The sequence below is a fragment of the Rattus norvegicus genome, chromosome 2 (assembly GCF_021556685.1).
Source record: "Rattus norvegicus strain SHRSP/BbbUtx chromosome 2, alternate assembly SHRSP_T2T, whole genome shotgun sequence".
Classification (NCBI taxonomy): domain Eukaryota; kingdom Metazoa; phylum Chordata; class Mammalia; order Rodentia; family Muridae; genus Rattus; species Rattus norvegicus.
This window is the reverse complement of record NC_141535.1, coordinates 112,943,582-112,971,257: the sequence shown is the minus strand read 5'-3', so window position 1 is coordinate 112,971,257 and position 27,676 is coordinate 112,943,582. Positions and strand designations below refer to the sequence as shown.

Here is a 27,676-nt window from a genome sequence, read left to right as displayed (position 1 = left end):
CTAACCCTCTTATACATTAAAAAAATATTTTATATCAATGTGTGTTGGTGGAGGGTGTCAGATCCCCTGGAACTATAGTTACAGACAGTTGTGAGTTGCCATGTAGGTGCTAGGAATTGAACCTGGATCCTCTGGAAGAGTAGCCAGTACACTTAACCACTGAGCCATCTTTCCAGACCCTACATATTTTTTTTTTTATTCTTCTCACATACATCCCTTCTGTAGTTTCTCCTCTGACTGCTTCCCTTAGGTCCCCACCTTCCCTTTCCCATCACGTCCACCCCCTCTGCCTGCCTTCAGAAAAGGGCAGGCCTCCCAGGGACATCAAGCAAACAAGACATAAGCTACAGTATGACCAGGCATGTACCATCAATCACATCAAGGTTGGACAAGGCAACCCGGTAGGAGGAAAGGGGTTCCTCAAGTAGGCAAAAGAGTCAGGGACAACCCAACTCCCACTGTTAAGATTCTCACAAATTCACCAAAGCTACTCAGGCATACCACACATGCAGAGGACCTACGTCAGACCCTTACAGGCACCCTGATCTCTGTGATTCCCCATGAGTTCCTGTCACTTGATTCTGGCCTGTGTTCCTGTGGTGTCCTTGAACTCCCTGGTTCCTCTGACGCTTCCCCCCACTCCCTCCACAGGACTCCCAGAGCCTCTTACACATTTTTTTTTAACTCATTCAAAGCTGGTGGGATGAAACATGGTGTTGACATAGTATTGTCAAGTTATGGGGAAACAGGGATGTTTCTGCAGGAACAAAGGCTCTTTCACATCGGTTTCCTCTGTCTATAAAAATATTAACTAGATAATAAATGCTAAAAATGCATGTTTTGAAAACTGAGTCACATTTTCTCCTGGAAGGTAGGTGACACTTGAATGCACTCGAGAGCTGGAACATCTGCTGACGCTAGGCAGCCACTGCCTTCTTCCAAGAGCCATACTGCTTCTCAGGTCCCTCCATCTTTCTGCCTGTTTCATTCTTTTCTTCTGTGAGCTCATCAGTATGGATGAAAACAGAGCCAGGCACGGTTCCCATCACCGTGGATGAAGTCAGGAGCCTCGGAGCCACAGAGTATCACTGGGAACAGCTGTGCCTCAAGCACTCTGAGAAGGGGCACTGAGTGGTTTACGTTGCTTCTGGGTTAGTGAAACAAACCACAGCTCTGATTCTTCCTACACCAGTCAGCATGAATGTTGCTTTCAAGTGCAGAGACACACACAGAAAAACGTCTTCATTGTGTTTTGATATGGTTTGGTTTGCTACAGTGTCTTGCTGTAGAGCCTTGAGATCCTCCTGCCCCTGCCTCCTGAACGCTCGACCAAACTAAATAAAAAAACCTCCAGTGCTTTCTCTAATTGTGGAGTGTTAATGAACTGATTGTGTGTGTGTGTGTGTGTGTGTGTGTGTGTGTGTGTGTGATCTGCTTTAAGTTTTTGTAAAAGAAAGGAATGAGATAAAAAAATTTCATATTCAAAACAATGAAATACTGATTATAATTACAATTTGTGATAATTATCAATTAAACTGCTCCTCCATTCAAATAAGGCAGAGTTCAGGGGGAAGAAATAAACTTCTACATACATTTTTTCCTGTGGCTCTTTTCCCTCAGAATTTGGGTTACCCAATATTAACAGCTTGATGCTTTATATAGAAAATGCTATTATAAGCATTTTGTTTTAGTAATAATGACCATTTTGTGTGTGTATATATATATATATACACACACAAAGGACAAAGAGTCTCTTGGATTGCGTCCCAGCAGTGGCCATTATTGACTGAAGCATCCTTTGGCGTGAGCAGGTACTGTCTCTAAAGTGGAGTTGTAGAGCCACGACATTGTGATTTGTTTGTGTTTCTTTGCTCTCTGAGATCTGGCACTAGTTAATAAGATCTGGGGAGCCAGGCTGTAATTTATTGACCACCCCAAGATAAACGTTAAAGTCCATGTACAGAGAAAAAGCACAAATGACCAAAAGAAGAGGAGTGCAGTAAGTCTTATGGCCAACATGAAAACTCAAAAGCACTTTGAACATGTTGTATTCAAAGATAAAAATAAGCCAAGTTAATCTCATTTTGAGTGAATTTCATTTTATATCAATGTGCATTGGTGAGAGGGTGTCAGATCCCCTGGAACTATAGTTACAGACAGTTGTGAGTTGCTATGTAGGTGCTAGGAATTGAACCTGGATCCTCTGGAAGAGCAGCCAGTGCACTTAACCACTGAGGCATCTTTCCAGCCCCTACATTTCTTTTATTTTTCTCTCATATATTACATCTCTACTGTAGTTTCCCCTCTGAGAAATCTTTGTACTTTTTCTTATTGTGTTAAACTATCAACTACTCACAGGCTTTAAGAAATAACTTACTTTCTTTTGTTGGAAGTAGGAAAATAATAACATTTCATAATTTATATCCATTCTCCCCAGACCACATAATTTGTATGCATCACTAGGAACCATACAAACCCCCCTGGAAGTCTTGCCCTGTGAGCTAACATCATAGGAATTTGCCCTTTGCTTAATTCCATTTACAGGTTTAGTTATCTATTAGCTTTTGAAATGGTTTCCCCCCAGATGCCAGAATGAGATATCTCCAGCAGGCAGGGAGGCTGGGGAATGTGCCCTATGTTGTTACAATGGCAGTCTGTGCACAGGCCCTGAGGTATTTAAATAGAGTAGAAGGACCGGAACCCAGTGTCTGCTACAGAGAGAAAGTCTTGCCAGTTATTAATTTGAGTTATTAATTCACCAAATGAGTAAGTGACTGGCATCCTGTACAATGGAGAGCCGGTGACTCACCACCTCAGGCAGCCTCTGTCAGCACTGGCAGTGGCTGGGGTGTGCACAGGACATTCCCACTATTTACTTATCGCACCTATCTCTTATGTCACGAACACACACAGTGCACGTGGACAAAGTTGCCGATCACTGTTTGACATGTGCCACCGTACCACCTCCACTCCTGGGCAAAGGAGCAAGCAGAGTGTTCATCAAGCTAATGACTTACAGAGACAGCCGTGAAGATCATGTTGATGGCACCAACGCCGATGGTTGCATACACAGGCTGGCTGATGCCAGCTGTCTGAAAAATGCTGGTTGAATAGTAAAATATCTGCAAAATAAGAACCGGCCAGCCTTAGGCAGGGAACTTCCCACTGAAGTCCTGGAGGTGAGACACATGGCTGCTTATTTTTAGGGTATCACGATCCCTAGAGTCTTCTAAGGGTGACCCCACCCTTTCCTTAGACAAGTCTTCCATCAGTGTTGAAGGCTCTAAGTTCTTGGCTTAGCCTGAAAACTCTTATACATCCTTTCCTTTGTTTAATTTCTAAAGCTTTTGTTAAAGTATACCATGTCTATAACGGTACACATAAGCAAACAGCTCAATCATGTTCAAAAGCGATTATACCCATGTAAGGAGAGCTCAGGTCAAGGAACAACTCATTGACAACTCTGATGAACCCCTCTGCCGCAACATCTGCCATGATGGATGGATTTTGTCAGGTCCTGTACTCAGTATAAATGGAAATGTATTCCACATATTGTCTTCTTCTAGCTTCTTTTGCTAAACATCATCTCCATTAGAATCCTCGCTGTCCTGTGCTTTGGCCACTGTTCATCGGCACCACTATGTAGCATTCTGATATACCTGCACACTACAATTTAGTCACCTATTCTACTGGTGGCTTCTTAGGTATCTGATCTTTTAGGATGTTTATAAATAGTGATGCTGGGTATATACTTTTTTGTTTGTTTGGTTTTTCTTGAGAAAAGGTCTCAGTGTAGCCATGGCTGTCCTGAAACTTACTGTGTAGACCAGGCTAGCCTTGAACTCATGGAGATCTGCTTGCCTTTGCCTCCCAAGTGCTGGGATTAAAGGCATGCACCACTGTTCTGGCAGGCATATACTCTTAACAGTTATTTTGGTGGAGTATGTGAGTATTTACACCCAGAATTAGAATTATTGGGTCATGGTGTCTGTTATAAATTCAGGTTTGATATAGATGCTGCCTAACAGTTCCAAAAAAGTAATAAAGTTTTTATATACTCACTCATTTATTTTTTTTCATTTTTATTAACTTGAGTATTTCTTATTTACATTTCGATTGTTATTCCCCTTCCCAGTTTCTGGGCCAACATCCCCCTAACCCCTCCCCCTCCCCTTCTCTATGGGTGTTCCCCTCCCCATCCTCCCCCCCATTACCACCCTCCCCCCAACAATCACATTCACTGGAGGTTCAGTCTTGGCAGGACCAAGGGCTTCCCCTTCCACTGGTGCTCTTTCTAGGCTATTCATTGCTACCTATGAGGTCAGAGTCCAGGGTCAGTCCATGTATAGTCTTTGGGTAGTGGCTTAGTCCCTGGAAGCTCTGGTTGGTTGGCATTGTTGTTCATATGGGGTCTCAAGCTCCTTCAAGCTCTTTCAGTTCTTTCTAAGATTCCTTCAGTGGGGTCCTGTTCTCAGTTCAGTGGTTTAATGATGGCATTCGCCTCTGTATTTGCTGTATTCTGACTGTGTCTCTCAGGAGATACTCACTCGTGTATATAACAGTTCTGGTTGCTATTACCATCTATCTGTCTACTATCTACTATCTATCTATCATCTATTTATCTATCTATCTACCATCTATCTGACTATATATCTATTATTTATCTGACTATATATATATATTTATCTGACTATCTATCTGAAGTATACAATCCAAATGGAACCATGTACTCCTTTTTGTGTGGATTATTAGAAGTCTGAGATTTTACATTCTAAGAATATTCTAATTTAGGTTGGGGGTCAGAAGTAACTTAACTAGTGTTCTTTCTTGCCTTTTATTCGTTTCAGCCTTTGCCTTATACTCATACATGTATACCCCCACCTCTTGTGTTGGGTATATGCATGCAGACTGGCTTGTGTTTGTGCATGTGTGCATTTGAGTGTATATGCATTTGCATATAGAAGTAAGTGGTTGGTATTGGGTGTCTTCTCTTATTTTTTGAGACAGGGTCTTTCAAAATCTGAAGCTCATCAGTTTGAGAGACTGTCATGTTCATGATCCAGGAATCAGTAGATCTCCTACTCTTAAGTTCTGGGGCTTTATACACAGTTATAGCTAAAGTTTGCTTTGTATGTGGGTGCTGGGACTCTGAATTCAGATCCTTGTTTGCAGCAGCAAGCAATATACCAACTGGGCCCCAATGTCTCCTTCTTAATGGACCTAAGTCCTATTGTTGACATTTTTAAAATACTGAGCTAACTTTAGAGAACCATTGAAACAAAGCATGGGAAATCAATCATCATCAAACATATAATAACACTTGATGTCACTTTTCACAAATGCCTTTTAGTGACTTAAGCATGACTCTGTCTCTGTCTCAGTTCCCTTGCTCATCAGTGGTAGGCACTCTTACGCTTACCCCATTGATTCCAGAGAACTGCTGAGCCAAGTGTAGCATCAGTGCCACCACAATGGGCTGCCGATAATTCGGATCCGTGAAGAGCTGGATCACGGAGACCTTCTGCTCAGTCGACGCCTCTTCCTTTTCTTTCCTCATCTCATTAATATCTTTGGTGATGTCCTCAGTGCCCCTTAGTCTTTTCAAGCCTGTCCCCCAAAACAGTCAGGTTAAAGCAGCCCAGATCAAAAGAAATAAGTATTTTTATTCTGGTCACAAAGGCACTCTATTTGTGCATGCCTGTGTTTTTGACCTAACAGCATTGGTACTGGAGATTGTTGTTGACGTTGTTGTAAAATTAAATTTTGTTCTTTGATTAAAGAAAGAAAAGAAAAACAGAATATCTGACTTCAGAGAGAGAGAGAGAGACAGAGACAGAGACACACACACAGAGATACAGAGAGAGAGAGGAAGGGAGGGAGGGAGGGAGAGAGGGAGGGAGGGAGAGAGAGAGAGAGAGAGAGAGAGAGAGAGAGAGAGAGAAAGAGAGAGAGAGAGAGAAAAGCTCCTCCTTATCGCAAACCCACAATTCTGAGACGGGTCATTGGGAAGCCTCTGGTTAAATCTGGTAGGCTACATGTGAGCTCCTGCTGTGGGTAAATACACAGCTCACCAGTCACTTCTGGGTAAAATCATAATACAGTGGCTGTAGCTAACTCCTTTGTGTTCTTCAGAGCAAGTACAAGGTCCCATGTTAATTTATGAGCACCCACTCACCATTCACACATATTATTTGTTTTAGCTGGTAACCCCTCAATAAGAGAAAGAGGGAATTCCCTGCTACAGACTTACTTTTCTTTGCCCTGACTTCCTCTTCCAACTTTAGGTAAAGGTATCTGGGGCTTTCTGGACAGAAGAGCAGTAGCAGACACTGCAGGAGAGCTGGTACAGCAGATAGGCCAAGTAGGATGTGCCAGTAATCCTGATTGCCTAGAATGAAGCTGAGGCCAGCAATCTGAAAAGACAAGGAAGGAACCTATGAGCTGCACAGTACATTGGGCCTGAGGTCTACAGAAATTTATTAGTGATCCTTGACTATTAGTTCATGTCGGCAAAAAGAGGCGACTGTCATTTGTGAGTTCCATTCAAACCAAGTCAAGAACAATTTGTTAGTAAAGAATTCATCCATGCCTGTCTTTATTCACTCCAGTTGGATATTTATTCTGGAGATCAACTCAACTTTTATAAACACATTTAGTATCAGAAGCAAAACACACCATGCTCTTGCAGGCAACAAGGTGGAATTGTACTGTTAGAATGGCTACCAGGCATCATGATGTGTGTCTGTAACAAAGCCCCGAGAGGACACAGAGACAAGCAGATCCCCAGAGTTCGCTGGCCAGTCAGTGTACCCGAAATAGCAGGTTCAATGACTCTCTTAAAACCAAGGTGGAGAAGAACAGAGGAAGATGCCTGACATCACCCTCTGGTGGCTACAGAGACTCATGCTGTGCACGCACATGAACAAGTGTATCATGCACACACACGCAGAAGGGGGGATGTGTCACTTTGTGCTTCGCTTTACAAGCCCATCTTAGGTTATGCAGAGCTTAACTATTTCACAGAACAACCAGCTTTATGATCTCCACGTGGTAGTCCACAGACTTCCCTTTAGATATCTTAAGTGCAGGATTCCAAAGGTCCTCCTGAGGTCAGAGGGTAGAATGGTCAGAGGGTGTACCAGCTGAAGAAGAGTTTGAATTTCAATCACCAGATAACTCATTCAGAGCAAAGAAACCTCAACCAGTCAAGACTCTGGAGTTGGCTATTTCTTGGCATTCACATGTTAATTCTAGGATAGCCTTGGTACTTTCACATGCATTGTTAACCCCACCAGCAGCTCCAAGTTGGAGATGAGGAGTGGAAATAATTCACCTTTGAGCTAAAGGCCTGCTTTTTCCACCACCTCATATCACTGTGGGAAACAATGCTCCCCTCCCTCCCTGGCCATGGCTATCTGCAGTGTGGGATGAGAGTCAGGAAAGGGGAAATGAAGTAGAAGGTGGCCAAAGTAAGGGTGAGGAGAGTTTACCTGACTAATAAGAATGCCTGTGACAAGAGCCAGTTGGTGAAGAGTGCCCAGGGCACCCCTGAGTGTGGTTGGAGCAATCTCGCCAATGTACATTGGAACCAGTCCTGAAATTAGCCCTGTATGAGACACAAACATACAAATGTTAAAATGCAACCTGGGACATTTCAATAACTGTTGTGTAGTTCAATTATGATCAGCATCCTTACTGAAAGTTACTCCCTAGATGTCTTGGAGGAGCCCTTGTCCCCAAACATGGGCATGGTTTATGCAAAAAACTGGCTGCTATTAATTTATGGAGAAATCCTTGGTTAGTACTGTACTAAATGAAGGTGGTGTTAGAAGTATTAATGGAACGAAATGCTTAGTTGTATTTTGAGCAGTTTTTGTGATCTTACTTTAAAATGTTTCCATGTTAGAGTTTAGTTTGTATCATAGCAGCTTAGGTTGTCTTGAGAAAAGAGCCTAGAGGATTTTTAATAACCATCCAGACTTGTAGGATTAAAGGAAGTTAACATCAAGGAAGTTGACTTCTGGAGAGAGGCAATGCCTCAGTGGAGGAGAGGGCTACACATAGGTTCTATGCCTAGGTGAGTCCGAGCCACATGGGGATACCTGAGATCTCCGTTGGGTGTTATGGAGCTGCAGAAGGGGGCGAGGGTGAGGAACTCAAGGGCTCCTCCCAGCTGCCCAGTAAGGAAAACTTAGCTTCTTCATTGCATCAAAAATCTTAGGCTTCTGCCCCACATGTGACTGATACATATACAGCCACCCAATTAGACAAGATGGATGAAGCAAAGAAGTGCAGGCCGACAGGAGCCAGATGTAGATCTCTCCTGAGAGACACAGCCAGAACACAGCAAACACAGAGGCGTATGCCAGCAGCAAACCGCTGAACTGAGAACGGGACCCCCGTTGAAGGAATCAGAGAAAGAACTGGAAGAGCTTGAAGGGGCTCGAGACCCCCTATGAACAACAATGCCAAGCAACCAGAGCTTCCAGGGACTAAGCCACTACCTAAAGACTATACATGGACTGACCCTGGACTCTGACCTCATAGGTAGCAATGAATATCCTAGTAAGAGCACCAGTGGAAGGGGAAGCCCTGGGTCCTGCTAAGACTGAACCCCCAGTGAACATGATTGTTGTGGGGAGGGCGGTAATGGGGGGAGGATGGGGAGGGGAACACCCATAAAGGGGAGGGTTAGGGGGATGTTGGCCGGGAAACCGGGAAAGGGAATAACATTTGAAATGTAAATAAGAATTACTCAAGTTAATAAAATAAAAAAAAAATCTTAGGCTTCAAATGCTCACAAAATCTAAGAACTCATCAAAAAAGTTCACCATGATTGAGTAGGCCTCATCCCAGAGATGCAGGGATGGGTTAATGTACAAATCTCTGTCAATTTAATCCACCATAAAAAAAAAAACTGAAAGAAAAAACTCACATCATCACCTCATTAGATGCTGAGACAGCCTTTGACAAAATCCAACACCCCTTAATGATAAAAGTCTTGGAGAGATCAGGAAGAACAGACACATATAGAAGTCTAAAGAAGGCAATTTACAGCAAGCCTCTAACTAACATCAAATTAAACGGAGAGAAACTCAAAGCAATTCCACTAAAGCCAGGAACAAGACAATACTAACTATTCTCTCCACAGCTATTCAAATATAGTACTTGAAGCCTAAGCTAGAGCAATAAAGACACCCAAAAAAGACAAGGGGATACAAATTAGAAAGAAGTCAAAGTATTACTATTGCAGATAATATAATAGTATACACAAATGACCCCAAATTTTCTACCTGGGAACTCCTACAGCTGATAAACACCTTCAGTGAAGTGGCTAGATACTTAAAAAAATCAGTAGCCCTCCTATATGCAAATGACAAAGAGGCTGAGAGAGAAGTCAGGGAAACAGTAATCTTCACAGTAGACTCAAGTAATATAAACTATCTGAGGGTAACTTCAACCAAGCAAGCATAAGGACCTCTATGACAAATACTTCAAGCCTTTGAAGAAAAAAGTAGAAGAAGATCTCAGAAGGTGGAAAGATCCCCCATACTCATAGGATTAACATAGTAAGGATGGCAGTCTTACCAAAAGCCATCCACAGATTTTATTTGAAAAAAGGACTTAAACTCAAAGATTTTGAAAAGTCCTGAGCCATTATGCTTTCTATATCTTTTTTTATTACATTGATTGATTTATTTGTTTGTTTAGACTCTCTCTCTCTCTCTTTCTCTCTCTCTCTCTTTCTCTCTCTCTCTCTCTCTCTCTCTCTTTCTCTCTCTCTCTCTGTGTGTGTGTGTGTGTGTGTGTGTGTGTGTGTGTGTGTGTGTGTGTCCATCTGTCTGGGTGAAAGTCAGAGGAGTCTGTTATCTCTTTCCCTGTGGGACTCAGCAATTGACCTCAGGTTGGCAGTCTTAGTGGCCAGGGCTTTGACTTGCTAGGACATCCCTCTTGCTTTGTTGAATTTTCCTATCTCTATTCAGATTCCTGCCTCTGAAGGTTGGAAACTTTGTCTCCAAAAACTAGTACTTCTTTTAGCTATGAAGTTCAATGGAGGGCGGAGTCCATTATCTGTTTCTGTCCAATTCCCTCTTCCTATGGACACCACAGTTTTACTGCTCTAGACAGCCATGTCTGGAATGAAACAGGGTTAGGTAGTATGGTCTAAGAGGTCAGGCCTTACCATATCAATGAAAGACAGAGACACCATAGCATAGGCCATCAGTGCAAGGCAGGATCTGAAGAGAACCAATTGTTGGTTGCAACGCAGGGGCAGTAGTAACAGCTAGTGTTTATCTGGTTTATATCCACCAGATGCTATGCTCGACAGTTTACATATACTCTCCCCATTCCACTAAAGGCTGATGTTATTGTCATCTTCATTTCACAGATAAGGAAAGAGAATCAGTTACATAATTCGTCTGAGACCAAACAAATACTAGTGGTATTCCTGGGGTGGGCAAACACAGATGATATCACAACTTGCTTGTACTGTGCCACAGACAGTGTCACCACTGACTTTTATTGTGTCCTATTGTTTTCCTTCTGTGATGATGTGTTCAGCTTCATAGATCTCTGCCTAGACTAACATTTATACAATGCTCTCTCTCTCTCTCTCTCTCTCTCTCTCTCTCTCTCTCTCTGTGTGTGTGTCTGTCTGTCTGTCACTCACCACAGTACAGTCCTGATACGCTTCTTCCAGCAATGATGAGAGCATGTGCCGGTCCAAATTTGGAACACCCCATCAAGAGGGCTCCAGTCAACGAGAGGCTGTTTGCAGCCAACATGGCTTTGATCCTGAAATTTTAAAAAATAAATAAATTCAACACCAAAATGCGAAGAAATTACTTGTTTTCAGACCATGTTGAGACTTTTACCTATGAATAATTATTTTTATTTTTACTGAAAAGCTCTTCATTGAAGGATGTCTGCTACTTCCTTGTCTATGATCTGATGTGTGGAGCTGTGAGTACTGTTCATGATGGGAGACTTCATCCACCTATCTCTTATTTTCATGAGAGGATTCCTTTGCTTTGCTCTTTGTTTTTGTGTTTTGGAGGTGAGGGACTCACTCTCTAGCCTGGGCCAACTGGACCTTACTCTGTAGTCCAGGTTATCCTGGAGCTCTCAGAGTTCCTCCTGCCTCAGGAATCTTCCAGAATGCTGAGATTACAGGCCTAAGTTTACGATGACACTTCTGATACTTAATCCTTATTTGATTTTTTTTACAACTCGTTTGTTTTAAGGAGCAGTGTTTTTGGTGGCAGAACTGATTTCTACAGTTGCTTCCCATCATTTGCCTCTTTATCATTTTGTTGACAGTAAAGGTTTGTAGTTGCTGCTTTGAACTCAGATTTCCTGTGGTGAGAATTGTTTGGATAAATTAAAATGTCCTTCTAAAGCTTGACACAATTATAACTATCCTCATTTTCACCCAAAACCAAGATATTTCTTTGTAAAATTTATGATCAATATTAGCCAAATGTGAAGAATTACATTATTTTTGAGACAAGCTAGCATTCCAGAGTCTAGGCTAGTGCAGAATTCATTCTGTGGCACAGCCTGTGGCAATTCTTAAGTCTTGGCCTCCTCACTGTTTCAGGTGTAGACATGGGCCACCCCATGCTTCTGCTGTAAAGTACATTTAAAGCTGACAGTAGCAATAAAAACATCACTAACAAAAGTGATCATACGAAAATCACACATGAGCTTTCTTGAAAGTTAAGTCAAAAGTAACAAAGCCAATACAAGAATCTGAGCAGACAGGCTTGGCGGTTTTGGTGCCACAGTGAAACGTGACGTGTAAACTCCTTGCTGAGTCCTCCTTGTCATTCTATCAGTGTCTCATACTCTGATGACAAGGGAACTTTTTATAAGCAAGCATCTTCAAGTCCAAACATACCTTTTCCTTAGGAACAAAAGCTAGGTGTCTACACTGTAGCAATTGCCTAATAGCCACATGGTAGGCTGAATAGTGTCCTTAAGGAGCCCAAGTCCTAGCCCCCAAGCTCTGTAAATGTCACCATATCCAGCAGAAGAGGTCTTGCAGAGGTGATTACAATAACAGTCTTGGACAGGAAGAGTATCTTGGGATATTCAGGTAAACTATGAAATTGCAAGTGCAGAAGAGAAGGAGAAGCCATCATAGAAGTGGGGAATGGAGTGAGGCCCTTCTGAGATGGTGTGCTGGATAGTTCTAACATCAATTTGACACATGCTAAATTCATATGAGAGGCAGGAGCTTCAACTCAGAAAATGCCCCCATAAGATGGGGCTGTAGGTTAGCCAGTAGGGCATTTTCTTAATTGACGATTAATATGAGAGGGTAGAACCCCTATTGTGGGAGGTACCATCCTTGGGCTGCTGTTTCTGGATTCTGTAAGAGAGCAGGTTCGACAAGAACAAGCCAGTAACAGCATTCCTCCATGACCGCTGAAACAGCTCCAGGTTCTTGCTCTGTTTGAGTGCCTGTCCTGACTTCCTTTGATTATGAACAGTGGTGTGGAAGTGTAAGCTGAATAAACCCTTTCCTCCCCAAGGTTCTTTGGTCATGGTGTCTCATCACAGCAATAGTAACCCTAACCAAGACAGAAGTTGGTACCTCGAGTGTGGTATGACTGTGACAGATCCAAATGAGTTTTAAGAAGGATTGTGGAATGGCTTTGGAATTTTGGGATAGAAAAGTCATTGAGTGTTGAGAGTACACTGAGCTGCTCTGTAGGAGCTAGAAAGATAAAAATGATGAGGGCAGGGATTGGGGATTTAGCTCAGTGGTAGAGTGCTTGCCTAGCAACCACAAAGCCCTGGGTTCGGTCCTCAGCTCCGAAAAAAAAAAGAAAAAAAAATGATGAGGGCAGTGCAGAAGATGGAGGCCTGGTTTGTGAAGTTTTAGAGGAAAGTTTAAAGACTCTATTGGGGCCATTGGTTATTCTGTGGTTCTGGTTAATGGGGATGAAGAATCAGCTGTGATTAACAAGAGACCAGAACTACTAAAGCGAAACCTTTGCTTTGCTGGGATACTCAATGCTGGTCAGTCAGAGCTGGGAGATTAGTAGTGATTAAGGGGACCAGCATCACTGAGATGAAATCTTCAGGGAAGTGTTTCCTGAGAGGTCATAGAAGCTATGTTCCAGAGGCATTCAAGGTTGTACCTCATTCTGCAGCTGAGCTTGGTAGTGTAAGAGTCACTCAGGTAGTAGGGGATTTGAAGGCATGAAAGGGTCTTAGAGGTGGATACTCACAGCCAACCATTGAACCGAGAACAGGGTCCCCATTGGAGGAGTTAGAAAAAGGACTGAAGGAGCCAAAGGGGTTGGCAAACCCCATAAGAATGATACCAACCAACCAGAGCTCCCAGGGACTAAACCACCATCCAAAGAGTACACGTGGACAGACCCAGGGCTCCAAATGCCTATGTAGCAGAGGATGGCCTTGTTGGGCACCAGTGCAAGGAGAAGCCCTTTGGTCTGCTAAGGCTTGATTCCCCAGTGTAGGGGAATGTCAGGGAGAGGAGGCTGGAAGAGGGAGGTGGTTGAGGCGGAGGAACACCTTTATAGAAGAAGGGGAAGGGGGATGGGATAGGGGGCTTATGGACAGGAAACTGGGAAAGGGGATAACATTTGAAATGTAAATAAAAAAATATCCAAAAGGAAAAAAAAGCAGCTGAGGCTTGGCACCATGAGAGACCAGGAGAGGCCATTGGTGAAGGTGTAACCATAGTGGCCATTGAAGGCTCAGGATTGGAAGAGTAATACAGAGAAGTTGAGGTTTGGCACCACAAACAGTCTGTGTGAGGCTATTGGTGGAAGTGCACCCATGTGTAGCAGAAGTTTCTAGCATCATGTAGATGCCAGTAGCTGGGATGACCTCCCAAAGGATCGATAGGCAGCAAATGGCTGCTGGAAGAAGGAGATTTTCTTCTCATGTTAGGTTGCCATGCTCCTGAAAAAGACTCCTCCCCCATGCTCGTGTAAGGTACCTTAATTAAGCTCATTGGTTCACTAAGAAAAAAAGAAAGGAACAAAGAAAAGAGAGAGAAATTAGTTCATTAAGAGGAGGGGAGTCAGAGTAAAGGAGTGGGAGGTGGGGCAGGGAGACTAGAGGGTTGTGGTATGAACATGATGAAATACACCATGTACATGTGTGGAAATGTCATTTAAAGCCATTACTCTGAACATTTTAAACCACGTAGTGATCAGGTGTGGTAGCACACTTCTTTTTTTTTTTTTTTTTCCGGAGCTGGGGACCGAACCCAGGGCCTTGCGGTTGCTAGGCAAGCGCTCTACCACTGAGCTAAATCCCCAACCAGCACACTTCTTTTAATGCCAGTAGTAAGGAGGCAGAGGCAGGCAAACCTCTGTAAGTTCACATATAAAACTAGGAGTTTTCATAACTAAGGATATTATAATAACACCACAAGCTTTGTTATAGATTTGAAAAGGCATTTCCTTTGTGAATAGTCAGGGTTTTTAACCAGTTTTTGAATTTTATATAACTTCATAGAAGTATCGGAATTGTAATTAATGAGTCCAAGACTACAATTTATAGTAGGAAATGGAAAAATAAAACAAGTTAAAATGCAGCATTATTATGCTAATTACCAAATTGCTTTTTTCCTCTTTGGAAAATTTTTTGCACTTCCCATGTTTTGCATGTGCTAATTCTATTATGACAATCAAAAGTAATTAACAAACAAAAGTTGAAATTAATTAACAGGAAATCAACATGAAAATAAAAACACACTATTCTATCAGAACCCCTAATGACTTTGCCACACCCACTGGCAAGTGTATGACACAGCTGACTCCACTGATGCTTGCTTGTCTTGTTTTAAAGTTTGAGTATGTGTGTTTGTGTGTCTGGTGCAGGTATGTGCAAGTGTGAGTGTAGGTTCTCTTGGAGGCCATGAATGGGAGCTGGGTCACCTATAGCTGGAGTTACAGGCAGAGGATGCTGGAAACCAAATTCAGGTCCACTACAAGTACAGTATTGCCTCCTAGCCACCGAGCCAAGCCTTCCATCAATGACACTGGTGGTTTAAATCCAAAATGTGGCATAGGGACTGGAGTTGGGAAGTGGTTCATTAGCTTCTTCTCTGGGTGGGGCTTTGGGATAGCAGCAGGATAATCTCGGAAAGTGAAAGCCATGTGCCTTGTGTGCAGTGAATTGTCAGGATGTTACAGTGGCCGGAGGGCTTAACCAATACAAGTGTCAATTTTAATTTAAAAATGAAAATCATGTTTGAGAACTGATGGAACTTGGTAGAGCCTTCCTCATGGGTTTTAACATTCACACAGCTAGAGGATCAAACTCTCTGGAAATACACACAGAACTCATGTTTCTTCAAACACTTTTATAGCAACTAGGGTTACCAGGGGTTTATAACAACAGTTTTATTAATTTGGCCCAATAGTGACCTAGTTCAGAGGATTATAAATTGAAAAAAATGCTAATACTATGCCACAAATGGGAAGGTTTATAAAATCTGTTTATAAAATTTCCAGCAGTGACAAGATATCAAAGCTGTGTTCATATTTACTTTATAGAACTTACCTTCCGAGTTTGTCCCCAAGCCACCCACCAAAGAACGAGGCGACCATTCCGCCTACTGCAAAGCTGGACACAGACAGAGACCAGAGCATAGTGACTATGTGAGCAGATCTTTCAGTCTCTTCTTCTTCCCAGGCGTCTGGTGTCGTATGTGCTGGCGTGACTATGAGTGGGGTGTCTGTGCCATTGATGTCATAGTTAATGGTAGCTCTTCGGTCATCCAGAGGAACACCCAAAACATGTCGATAATGGGATATTATTACCTGAGGAAGTAAAACCATGACTTCAGAATTCCCCATACAGCATTTGATCTGCCCTTAAATGTCTGTGAGGTGTTTAAACAGGGTGTCCTAATTGTGTGAGTTGCCTAATACAGATGTGGGTAGACTGATTTCTACTCCGTCGTGTCCTATAAAACAGATGACAAACTCAGCCAAGGGGAGCGAGGTGGGAAGAAACGCCTGAAAGCGGCGTGGGGTACCTAGGAACAGCACCGAAACACATTGTCAACCAGCAGGAAGATGGGAGCAGGCTCTTGCCTTGTGGCACAGTATTCTCTGCTCCAACCAAGCAGGAAAACTGCAAAGGAAAGTGGCATTAGCAAGCAGACTTGGGTTTTATAATACCTGCCAGAGATGTTGGCTTTTATGAAAAGCTTTTTAAGATTTAAATGTTGGCAGTTATTTACTCTGAAGACATTCTTCAGGTAGAGTTGGTATACCAGTATTAATTTTGCAGAAAAGGTTTAATGGTAAAATAAAATAGAAAAGAACACAGCTAAGTAAAAACTAAAGTTAGGATTAGGTAATATTCTATTACTTGGTAGATGTGAACTATAAAGTGAGTCATAGACTTCCTAGCAGTTAGTGCAAATAGATCCAAGTGGTCAACTCTGGAGTTGATGAGTTTTCAAGATAGAAACACCTTAGATAGAACCGAGAAGGTATAAAGACTTCTAGGGATCCTCAGAGAGGTCAGTATGTCCCAGAAGGAACGGTCCTCAAAGTTAAATTTCTAGCCACATTTTATATGGTGCTTCTGTAGCCATGAAGAAGCATAAAAACAGACTCTATCAACACACCCCTCCTCCTCCCATTCCTAGCAGTGACCTGGTCCCTGTTTAGCCCCAGTAAACTGAGTAGCTCCTCCAGCAAGACTGGACCTCAGTTGTTCCCCATTCCCATTAAGAATACAGTCCTATCTGGTAAAACAAGCTAAGAAAGGGAGACGTGTTATGAAGGTCTGACCAAGACATCTGTGGAACTGATGGCTGCCCTATAGAGATAGTATGCATAGAGAAAAGACTGAAAGGAATTAGGCAAACCATTCTTAGCATGGTTTAATACATGATGCAGAAATAATTTCAGGTGATTTTTGTCTTCTGTTTTCTCAATGGGCAAGTGTAATTTTTATGCTCATGAAAAATTACGATTTAAAAATGCCTTTAGATGTTATTCAACCAGGAGAAAATGCCATCAGAAGTCCTTATTTTCAGTTCTGACTCAGGGGCTTGAGTGGAAGAAGGGGCAATCTCAGCCTAATCTTCCTGATAAGACTAGAAAAGGTGGTTTTGAGTAGGGTGGGACTTAGAGAAAGGAAGGGTGTCTAGGTTGATCCAGATTTTAGGATGCTTGCCAAATTTGCACATTCTTTCATTATCCATAGAAAGATGCCTGACCCTGGTCTCCTGGACCCTGATCATGGTCTCCTGACCCCCTGCATTATTCCCTCCTCATCAGAACAGGAGGTTTGACACACTTAGGATGATACACACTTAATGAGAACACTGTCTTTCAGCCAAGGAGCTTGAGGAGCAGTCCCTGTCAGCTAATGGACTGTGGTCAGCATGCATTCCAGGTATTCACACCTCATGACATCTGACATTTTCCTTAGAACTGTAAGAAAGTCTGATAAAATGATAACGCGTGATGAGTGTGCCTGTTTCCCAACACACCTTCAGTTCTCTTTCCTTACTGTACTTCTCCCAGATGTGCTTGCTCCCAGTTTGAGTTGGAGCACAAGGACAGGGTCCTGATTCCCTAACAGCTGTGGCAGCTAGGGAGTGTGAGATCTCTCTCTCTCTGTGTGTCTGTCTGTCTGTCTATCTGTCTGTCTGTCTGTCTGTCTCTTTCTGTTTCTCTCTCTCTCTCTCTGTCTCTCAATCTGCTACATAACAGAAACTAGATACACAGAATACACACAGAAATGGCAGGATCTGATGTTTCCTTACAAAGTGCTTGCCTGGGCTGATATGGTTGTGGAAACCCTGAAGTGTGTAAGTAGGTGCTTATGACTGCCTTGACTGCATTGTCTTTCTGTTGTTTACCCTTGATCCCTGGCATTTTTTCATCCATGCTAGGGGGACAGCCGTGACCGAATGCTGCAAGGAATTCCTGCCTTTAGACTTCCTGAGCACGAGGTATTGAGTTAAAATTTTCTCTGAGCTCAGAGCACAGCAGTGTCAGAGATCAAAACTTACGCTCTGCCCTTTTTTTGACTCAGAGGGTTGTTAACCCAGGAGTCAAGGCCAAATTATCAGCTGTGGACAAACGCACATTGTACCAGGATCGCCCCATGTCTCCCACGTGGACAGATTATCTCACTGAGGAACGTATGATACAGCAGGCAGTAGGAACTGAGAGAGGGCTTGGCCCCAAAAGAACTCTGTGTGTCTCACTTGCCTCTTGAGGTGCATTGATCACACCGATGTCATATCCGAACTGGAAGGAACCCAGCACAGCAGTGAAGACAGTGAAAGCCAAGGTTCCGGTGATCTGAGGGATAAAACAGAAAGCTGTAAACTTGGTCTCTGCCACTCTGACCTCTGGTCCTCCACTGCAGACTGCAGGGACTCCCTGCCAGCTCCCTGCAGGCTCTCTCTCCTTCTTTCCCTCCCACAGCCATTCACAGTAGCCCCTTGCTCAGAAGGCAGTTCATAAGGAGAATGGGAAAGCTGTTCACCATTTTCCTTATATTGCTAAAAAGGAAAGAAAACAACCAACCCAAAAAACAAGCAGCAACAATATCAACAACACTGCCCACCCCAGCAGAACAGCTTTTCCAGGGTACTAACTTAACTTTCTTTTTTGTTTCTTATACATATGTGCATGTACACACACACACACACCCCACATTGGGGATGGGAAAAGGGGGGTATAGAGAGGTAGGGAGGAGAGTTAGAAGGAAGCTATCAACCAGGCAGGTTTGAATCCCCTCTTCCCCCCAGTTTGTAGTTAAGGATGGCCTTGAACTTCTCTCCCCACCTTCACCCCCATATGTTAGAATTATAGGCATGTACCACCATACCCAGTTTATGGGCTACTAGGAGACAAACTCACAGCCTTCTTCCTATTAGGCGAATACTTCAGCAATCCAGTTTAATCCCCAGTCCCACATCAATATTTTTTTTCAATATTTAAACTCAGAGCTGAGAAATAGAATTGCTGCTACAGGGAAGAAGAAACGTCAGTGTAGACACAATCGTGCTGTTGTATCAGCACGAGATCAGAGCTTTACAGACATTTCCACACTACAGAGGTGCCCGCCAAGGGCCTAAGGGTCACCACCATTATCTGTCCCGCATCCAGGCATGGATACCTTTCAGGATTCAGCCCTTCATGGGCCTGAGCATTCGACTCACAAGTAATTACTCATCTAGTCATGTATACAGATTCACATATCAGGTACTTAGAACAGCCGGCTATAGAAAGAACCCAAACACCATTCAATAGGGGTGGTTAAATAGACCCAGTCGTAACATCATGATACACATTGCATATAACACACTAGAGAGCAGCTCAGAAAAATAATGTGAACAAATGTACTGGCCTCGGTTGTAGGTTTTATTTTTTTATTTTTATTATTATTTTTAATGGATAGCCTGGAATACACAATATAGACCCAGGCTGGCTTCAGACATACAGAGATTCTTCTCTGCCTCTGCCTCTGCCTCTGCCTCTGCCTCTCTTTTTGTTTTTGTTTTTTTTCCCCCTAAGTGACTCTGCCTATTTTCCTTATAGGCTCTTTAGTTTTTGCCTGAGTTGTGAGATTTTTAAATCTCTGTACTTGGGCATAAAGAATAAATAATTATCCCAGGCCCAGATTTTCTAATAAACCAACAGCTCAATGTTATCATCAATGAAGTATCACGGACATTCATTCTTTGGGAACCTAGAAGTTCTTCCCCCCACTGACTCTGAATCAAAACCTCCTCTGCTCTGGGGACTTAGCACATGAATAGCTCTTAGAACCCTTCCATCCCCACTGCAAGTCCTTCTGTTAGCTCAGAATCTCACTTGGGCATGTGGAATCTGCAGGTTACACAGCTCCCTTCTTTTTTTCTAGCTTTAAGTGTTGTTGTTGTTGTTTTGTTTTTTTGTTTTTTTGTTTTTTGTTTTTGCAGCCTGGCCCAGTCAGCAACTTTGTTCCTTGAAAGGACTATAGAACAGGTGTTCATTTTCTCTCTCTCCCACCCCGCCCCCACTGCTCCCTCCGACCCTCCCTCTTTTCCTCTTTCTCCTTCCCTCTCCTTCTCTTTTTTCACACTCTAAAGATACATACATGCACACATGTCACATGTTATGTATTTATTACAAATAAAAGATACACATTTACACATAACAATATCTTATGTACAAGAAAGTAATATTTAAGATATTCACGCACACACATACTATATGGCACATAGTGTATAGGATTATGCAAGGTTTTCAATGCCTTTCTAAACTGTAGTGAGACATCTAAAATAAAAGCTAAAATGGGACTATTTCCTGGGTGAGTGGTTTGTCATCTTGAGTCATCTTTCCTTCAAGCTGTTTTCAAGGATCAGGGTTTCTTTTTGTTTACAGAAAGTAATTATCAGCAGCAGCAAGGGACCAGATGCACTGGGCGGGCTCTAACACACTCTCCATCACCGAAGTGTGGACACTGATGGGAGGCGCAGCACAAACACAGCCTCAGAGCCCAATGCTGAGGATGCTTCCCGCATGCCTACTCGCTCCTTCATAGGGATTATCTCATTTATTCCTGGCATTAATTTTCCACTGACGCTACAAAAATTCCTAGCAACCCAATGCAACCCAATTTATCTTACAGGTCTTCAGGTTAAAGGTCTGGTCTGAGTTCCTGTAGACTAAAATCAGTATGTTAGCTGACTATGTTCCTTTCTGGAAACTGAAGAAGAAAAATTTTAGTTGGTCATAGAATTCACTTCCTAGTGGTGGTAGGATGCTGAGGTGTAAGGACTCTTAGTTGACTGGCTGTAAGTGAGGCCTCTTGGTTGCAGAGACCAGTGTACTCCTTGGCTAAGAATGGTCTTCCTCCACCGTCACAGCCAACAATGGCTGCTGTGTCCTTGACACATTGTACCCCTCAGGTCCTGACAAGTTCATCACTTTCAGGAATGCATGATATTAGATTTAACACCTCTGGATGAGCCTAGAGCATGCTGCTCCATCTCAAGGTCCTTAGAGATCCTATACCTGCAGAGTCATCTGGGTGGTGTGGCTGTCTACTTAGTCTAAAAAGGTTTGGTCATGACAGGAAAATTTTATGAAAACCACTAAGCACAAAAAGTCCCAACTACCCCCATTACCCAGTCTAATGGCAAAGAGCTTGCTAAAACTAAGAAAAATATTGAGAATCCAGAGGGGACCTCATTCAGTTGAGGCCTTGGATTCCTAAAGGGTTTACCTATTCTCTCAAAGACCCTGCTGTTAGTCATTGTTTGAATAAGGGGGAATGGGGAAATGGATAGAACTTGTACAGAAGGCAAGTGGAAAAAAATCTTCTTTTTCCTAAATTTCTTCACAGGCCATGAAATAACTAAGCTAAACATATTTTTAATAGTCAAATTTTACTTGGGGCTTAATACATTTTGGTTAGAGAAACTAGTTCCTATTTCCTATTTAAAATATAATGCAGATAGACATGGAAGGATAGAATAGGAAGAAACATGGGAGATGCTCAGTGAGATGGCTCAGCAGCTAAAGGCAGGTGACTCCAAACTTGATGACAACTTGTGTTCAATTCCTGGGACCAACATGGTGGAAAGTGAGAACTGACTACTAGAAGTAGTCTTCTGTGCACGTGTGCACTGTGACAGAAGCACATACACCACACACACACACACACACACACACACACACTCACACACACACACACAAACACACACACAAACACACACACACAAACACATACACACACAAACACCACATATTCCACACCACACACATAACACACCACACACAGACACACACCACATACTCACCTACAGATACACATACATCACATACATTATACATATACCACATATACACATTATACACAGGATATACACCACACACAGACACACACCACACACCACACATCACATACACATACATCCCACAAATTATACATTCACCACATACACACACACTACATACACACACACCACACACACAGACACATACTACACACACAACACACACATTATACATATAATATACACAGACACACATACCATGACACATACCACACATCATACGTACCACACACACATCGCATGTATACACAGACACACTCACATGCAAACCCACATACATACACTACATACACACACAAAGAATAAAAATGTTAAATTGAATAAAAAAGTAGCTGAGTCTTAGCATGAGAGAAAATGTGGCATTTATTTTGTGGCTTAGATGTCATGTGGCATCTGTTGGCATGGACAAGTAGTTGAGAAAGTCAGAAGAGTGGGAAAGGGATCCTAGATGGCCTCCAGTATCCCTGTGCCTCAGCTCCTTTAGCTATGAAAGAGCAGTGACCACGGGTGACAGAGGACTGACATACTATGTCTGTTGTCTGGAGGCACCTTGCATGCTGTTCTTTAAGTAGAGAGCACACAGCGAAGGCTTTTTAGTCATATGACTGTCATGTCATGACCTGGGCTTATCAATAACCATCTATCAACTTTCCACACAACATCAATAAGATACAGAACCACGTGCAAAGTCTGAGAGAGGATGTGCACTCTGTAGCTGAGGAAGCCATGCTCAGGATGGTTAACCAGTGGGGCAGACATCCTCGTAAGGAACATTTAAATTCCCACTGCTTAATCAAAGAACAGACTCTCCAGTGATGACTGACTGACCAGGAAAACATATGATTTGCCTCCACGTGCTTCCGAAAACCAGGCCAAAGGTGAGTTCGCATCTAACTTTGAAAAAGGCCAGCTAGTTCGCATTCCATAGGGTTTTCAGTTGGAAAGGAATTTAAGAAGTGACAAGCTTATCTGGCACCTCCATTTTCCAACAGAAGAAATGGAGAACTTAGAGTCTGCCCCTCATCTGAATTTTCTGTGCCTTGCGGGCTTGTCCACACTGACACCCCTAACTTTCCTGAGCCCAACCCCTGCCTGTGCCTTTAAACTCCAGTGGGTCCACAAAGCTGAAACGTGCTATTCTTTATGTTGGTCCCCACACCTTCTGTGTTCTTCTAGGTAGATCTTTAGCTCTTGAGGAAGATCTTTAGTCTCTGAAGCACAGGGAAGTTACCAGAGCTTGAACTGCTCTGGACTGGCGCTGTTAAGCATAGTACCTTCCTCCTGACAACATCATCTAGGCATCAGGTCTATGACTGCTGCCTTTCCACAGTTCCTGAATCTGTACAACATCCCTGTAGTTACCAATTTCAGAATCGTTAGTGAGTCATTACAGTTTTTCCTGATGTAGCTGTATCCTGAGCTATAGTGCTCACAGAATCTCTATTTCCATAGAGATTCTTTAAATATGTGTTGTACAAATACGTAACTGACATTTAAACATTTGCCCTCTAAGCCTTCCTCATGTTGTCTTTTTCTTACTCTGAGCTCCAGAGAGATGGCTTCATAATGCCTGGACTGCCCATATCATAGCCCAGGAGTCTTTACATTGGCACAGTGTAGACAACACAAAGGTCAGTTGATTTAGTCTGACTCTCAGCAGCACACAGCATTAGAACCCACCTTTGAGCCTGGCTGATTCCACAACACGTGGTGTCCTTCACCAAGGGGCACTCAGCTCAGTCCTCACGATGTCAGTGTGTGAGAGCCCCACTCTTAACAGGGCTAAAGATTTATCAACTTCTATTATTGTATGCAGGGGTTGGGGAGAGCTGGTAAGCACAGAGAATGACACACCTGTTTGAAGGTTTTATTTGCAAAGGATTCTATCTACAGAGACATTGAAGTAACAGAGAAATGAGAACCCCACAGCCTTCACTTTGCTCCCCAATGATTACCTAACTCTCACCGCATTGGTTTCTTACTGTGGATTGATTTGGCTGAACGAGCTACAGAGTATCCGTGCCACCTCATTTCTATGACTTCAACAGGGACTCTGCTTAAGAACATAGGCATCTCCCTGTCTGATTGCAATGCTGTCACACCCATGACTACACTGCAGGCTATGGTAATATTAGGTAAGAGTCAGCCCAAAGTCATAATCCCCCAGATGGTGCTTCATCTAATCTTTTCTTCTTCCCCATGGTCCCAAGTAATCTGCAACAGTCAGTTCTCAGTCTCCTAGTCGAGAATTCTCATTCATTCCTGAGCATTTTTTAACAATCCAGATCCATGTTCATGATTGGATTCCTGTTAACTTGCCCCAGCTCTTGGGGGCGATAGGCACATTCAGTAGCAGGCTATTCAAAACAGCAAGTATCCTTAGACCTCCGATTATTGAATAAGAAATGTGCGATTTACTTAGCAGCCAAAAGGATAAGTAATTGGCCAAAGAGGTAGCCCAAATCTGTGGTAACTGCACTCTGTGTTAGCATATAAACTGAACAGACTCCCTTGTCTTGAACAGATTCCCAACTGCCTCAAAACCAAAGTCAAAAGAACCCAAGGTTGCTGTACCTTGTCTTCTGACATGTTGTGTGCGGAGTTGTTGTCTCAATCCAGGTCCTGTTCCGAATGTGGATGAGTAGCTGTCCTCAGCTCTGCCTGGTTATACATTGTAGGAGGAGGAGCAAGCGGAGGTGAATTCTGACCTTCTTAACCAAGGCTGCGTATTGATGGTAATTCAATCAATATACCTTGACCTGTGGCTTGAGAACAATAGGAGGTCTCATAAGTTACAAGCCAGAGGCAGAACCATTTTAAGGGCTGATGAATGTGGCAGAAATGGGATGGGGACAGGTGAGAGGAGCAACCTGTGGGGTATCTTAGAGAAGCCGAGCCATGCTGTGTTGTGGGGAAGCCAAAGTGGGGAGGGGGGAGGGTGCAGAGCAGTTTGCGCTGCAGAGAACTAGTGCTGTGGGCTCTGTAGCCACAGACTGTGGAGGCATTGGTTTTCTATCTGAATGAGGGCCGGAGGGGTCTGCACTGTGACTTTTCTGTGTCTTAGTTTTCTATTGTTTGGTTTCTGACTTGACCAAATAGAGATAATAGCACAGGCATTCTGTTTTGTTGAGGGGATTAAACGAAATAGCACGATAAATGTTTGGCATACAAAAAAAGTTCTTGGTAGATGGTGGCCACATGCTTTCTGTTGTTATTAACTCAGTGTATTTCAGGATGAGACACGCAGCCGGATGGGGTGACACATCTGTAATGCTCACACTGGGGAGGCTGGGACAGGAGGGCTGAGTTGGAGGCTCATTGGATGGCATGGGAGTTGCAGGACAGCCTTGGCTATACATAGAGACCCTGATTGGGAGAGGGAGTGTGTTTGTTATAGCCTTGGGTTTCCAATAAATTCTACTCACATGTCTTCATCTTGTTTCTTTCTAGGAATCCCCTCTGGCATCTGATCCAAAAATAATGAGGGAGATACCAAAGTTAGTGTAGCTTCACTGTGACAGGCGGCTGTGGTTACTGGCACCCACAGAGTCCTTACGGGGCCAGTTCGCAGCAGAGGAAATGTGAGAGGCGATGGTAAAAGACAGAACCATGATGGCCAGAGGGAAACTGGAATTAATTGACCTGACTTTCCCACCTTTCCTCATCCATATCCCCCCCCTCTCTCCCTCTCTCCCTCCCTCTCTCTCTCTCTCTCTCTGTCTGTCTCTCTTCTCTTCTCCTCTCTCTCTGTCTCTCTGTCTGTCTATCTCTGTCTGTTTCCCTGTGTCTGTCTGTCTCTGTCTCTTTCTCTCTCTCTCTCTTTCTCTGTGTCTCTTCCTCTCTGTCTCTCTCTCTGCCTCTCTCTGTCCATCTATCTGTCTATCTCTCTGTCTCTCTCTCTGCCTCTCTCTGTCCATCTATCTGTCTATCTCTCTGTCTATCTGTCTGTCTCTCTGTCTCTCTGTCTCTGTCTCTCTCTGTGTATGTGTGTTGTATGCATGTGTATGTACTGCTCTGTGTGGAGGCCAGGGATTGGTGTTAAGAGTCTTCCTCCACTACCCTGTACCTGTCTCTATTTGAGGCAGGACCTCAGAGAATCTGAAAGCTACATGCATGACTTTCACAGGTCAGCAGATCCACTTCAGTGCAGGGATGATAGGCACTGCCAGGCCATGCCTAGACTTTACGTGTTGGGGTCTTGAACCCAGGTCCTTTTGCTTACCCATTGAGCTCCCTCTTCAGCAGCTCATTTCTGTAAGTTGACAAGAAGAGAAGCAAACAATTCAGTTCAAAGCCCAAACTTCAGTGGAGCTCATCATGGTCATATGCTCTAACTTGTCACCAATGAGACCCAGTCACCTCCTGCCAGGACTGAAGTGGGGACGCAGCATGCAGTGTCTTAGAAGGCAGGCGCTGAGAGTGCTAATAGCAGTGACATTAATCTTTATAGCATGCTTTTCAGTCCCAAGGTCTGCTCAGTGCTTCTCAGGGCTTGACTGGCTTACTCATCACAGAATACTGGTGTGGTGCTATTAGAGAGAGAGAGCTGCTGCGTTCCGCTTTGGCACCGGCTTTCCAGCACCCCAAGATGCGCTAAGGGTTCCCGCGTCCAGTCCTATGCAGCACCACTGACGACCCAGAGTGGAGATGCCCTGTCAGTGTTTCCCACGGACTTGGCTCTGCAGAAAACACACTTATGCCACGGTTAGGAGTGACGGCTGCCTTGGGTTGTTTTTCTACCTTTGTCCTTTTAAATCTGCTTTGAAGTCATGGTGTTTGTCTTCATCATGGCTGTGCCAGGGAGTCCGAGACTGCTGTGCTTCTCTCCTGCAGGTCGCCAGAGGCCAGGGGCGCTGCTCTTCCCCCACTGCAGGCACAACTCCCTTAGACTGTACAGCTTCTGGGGTGGGCTAAACATACCTGCAGGCTGAGGCTGGAGGGAGGATATTGCACAGGCTGATTTTACCAGGTGAATTCAGGTCACAGACCGACCTCATGCGAAACTGCTACAGTGGCTTCAGGGCGCACAGAGGAGCTGCGGGTTTCTGTGGGATAATGTCTGGCAAGGAAACCTGGCTCTTTGTACTTTGCCCTGGGATGACGTCTACCTACTGAGTTCTCAAAAGCACTCAGAGATTCCTGCTGCACTGCAAAACCAGCTCTGATTATGATTCCTCTGTCTCGGTGCCTCGGTGCCCCTGTGCCCGTTCTATGCAGGCACAACCCGTACTGGGTACTAGAGATTGAGTTCAGGTCCTTGTGTTTGCAGAGCAAATGTTCTGACCCAGCAGGTGTCCTCCATAGACCTGGCCTTATACTTTAAAACCTTTCAGGTCACATCCTGATTACATCGTTAATTAAGAGAGGAAACACCTAGAATCGGAAATGGTAACCTCGCCTCCCTTTCTCCCCTTCATTGTCTTTTTTTTAAGCAAAGCTACAGGAATGGGTTTTTAAATTTTGTTTTGTCTATAAATGAGAGGAAACAGCTCAGAGAAGCCTGCTGCGTTCTTCTCCTGTTGAGTCAGATAAGAGCAGAGGCAGGAGTGAAAACCAAGTTCTTCACGGGAAGAACTCCGTCCTGAAGGTCAGGTCCCCCTGCCTGGCCTCTCTGGTCCTCTAGTCCAATTGCACGTTTGTGATGTGGAAATCAAGATTGTTAACTCACACTATGAAACCTGCTTGTCAGTCTTCACAGTCCCCCACCCAAGCAGCTAACTCTCACTGTGCACCTTGGCCTAAGGGGCCCACTTGAGGTAGGTCTGACTCTGAGGCTGTCTTTCTTACTCAGGGTTCAGTGGTTTACATCGAATTTGTCTGTCA

General features: G+C 43.6%; 1 protein-coding gene across 8 annotated transcripts in view; it reads right to left on the bottom strand.

Annotated features, from left to right (window-relative positions):
- Slc2a2 (solute carrier family 2 member 2) overlaps positions 1-27,447 on the bottom strand; it is a 30,888-nt gene extending 3,441 nt beyond the window's left edge. Inside the window, exons 1-10 of one of the 8 annotated variants that reach the window (XM_087616369.1) lie at positions 26,076-26,935; positions 25,279-25,319; positions 24,428-24,618; positions 18,231-18,323; positions 15,553-15,812; positions 10,673-10,797; positions 7,491-7,606; positions 6,251-6,413; positions 5,420-5,607; positions 3,018-3,122 (exon numbers count right to left, since the gene is read on the bottom strand). In XM_087616369.1, the coding sequence (XP_087472495.1) occupies positions 3,018-3,122; positions 5,420-5,607; positions 6,251-6,413; positions 7,491-7,606; positions 10,673-10,797; positions 15,553-15,812; positions 18,231-18,323; positions 24,428-24,442 (1,065 nt within the window). In that variant the 5' untranslated portion in view covers positions 24,443-24,618; positions 25,279-25,319; positions 26,076-26,935. 8 annotated transcript variants of the gene reach the window in all.
- Positions 27,448-27,676: the final 229 nt, after the last annotated feature.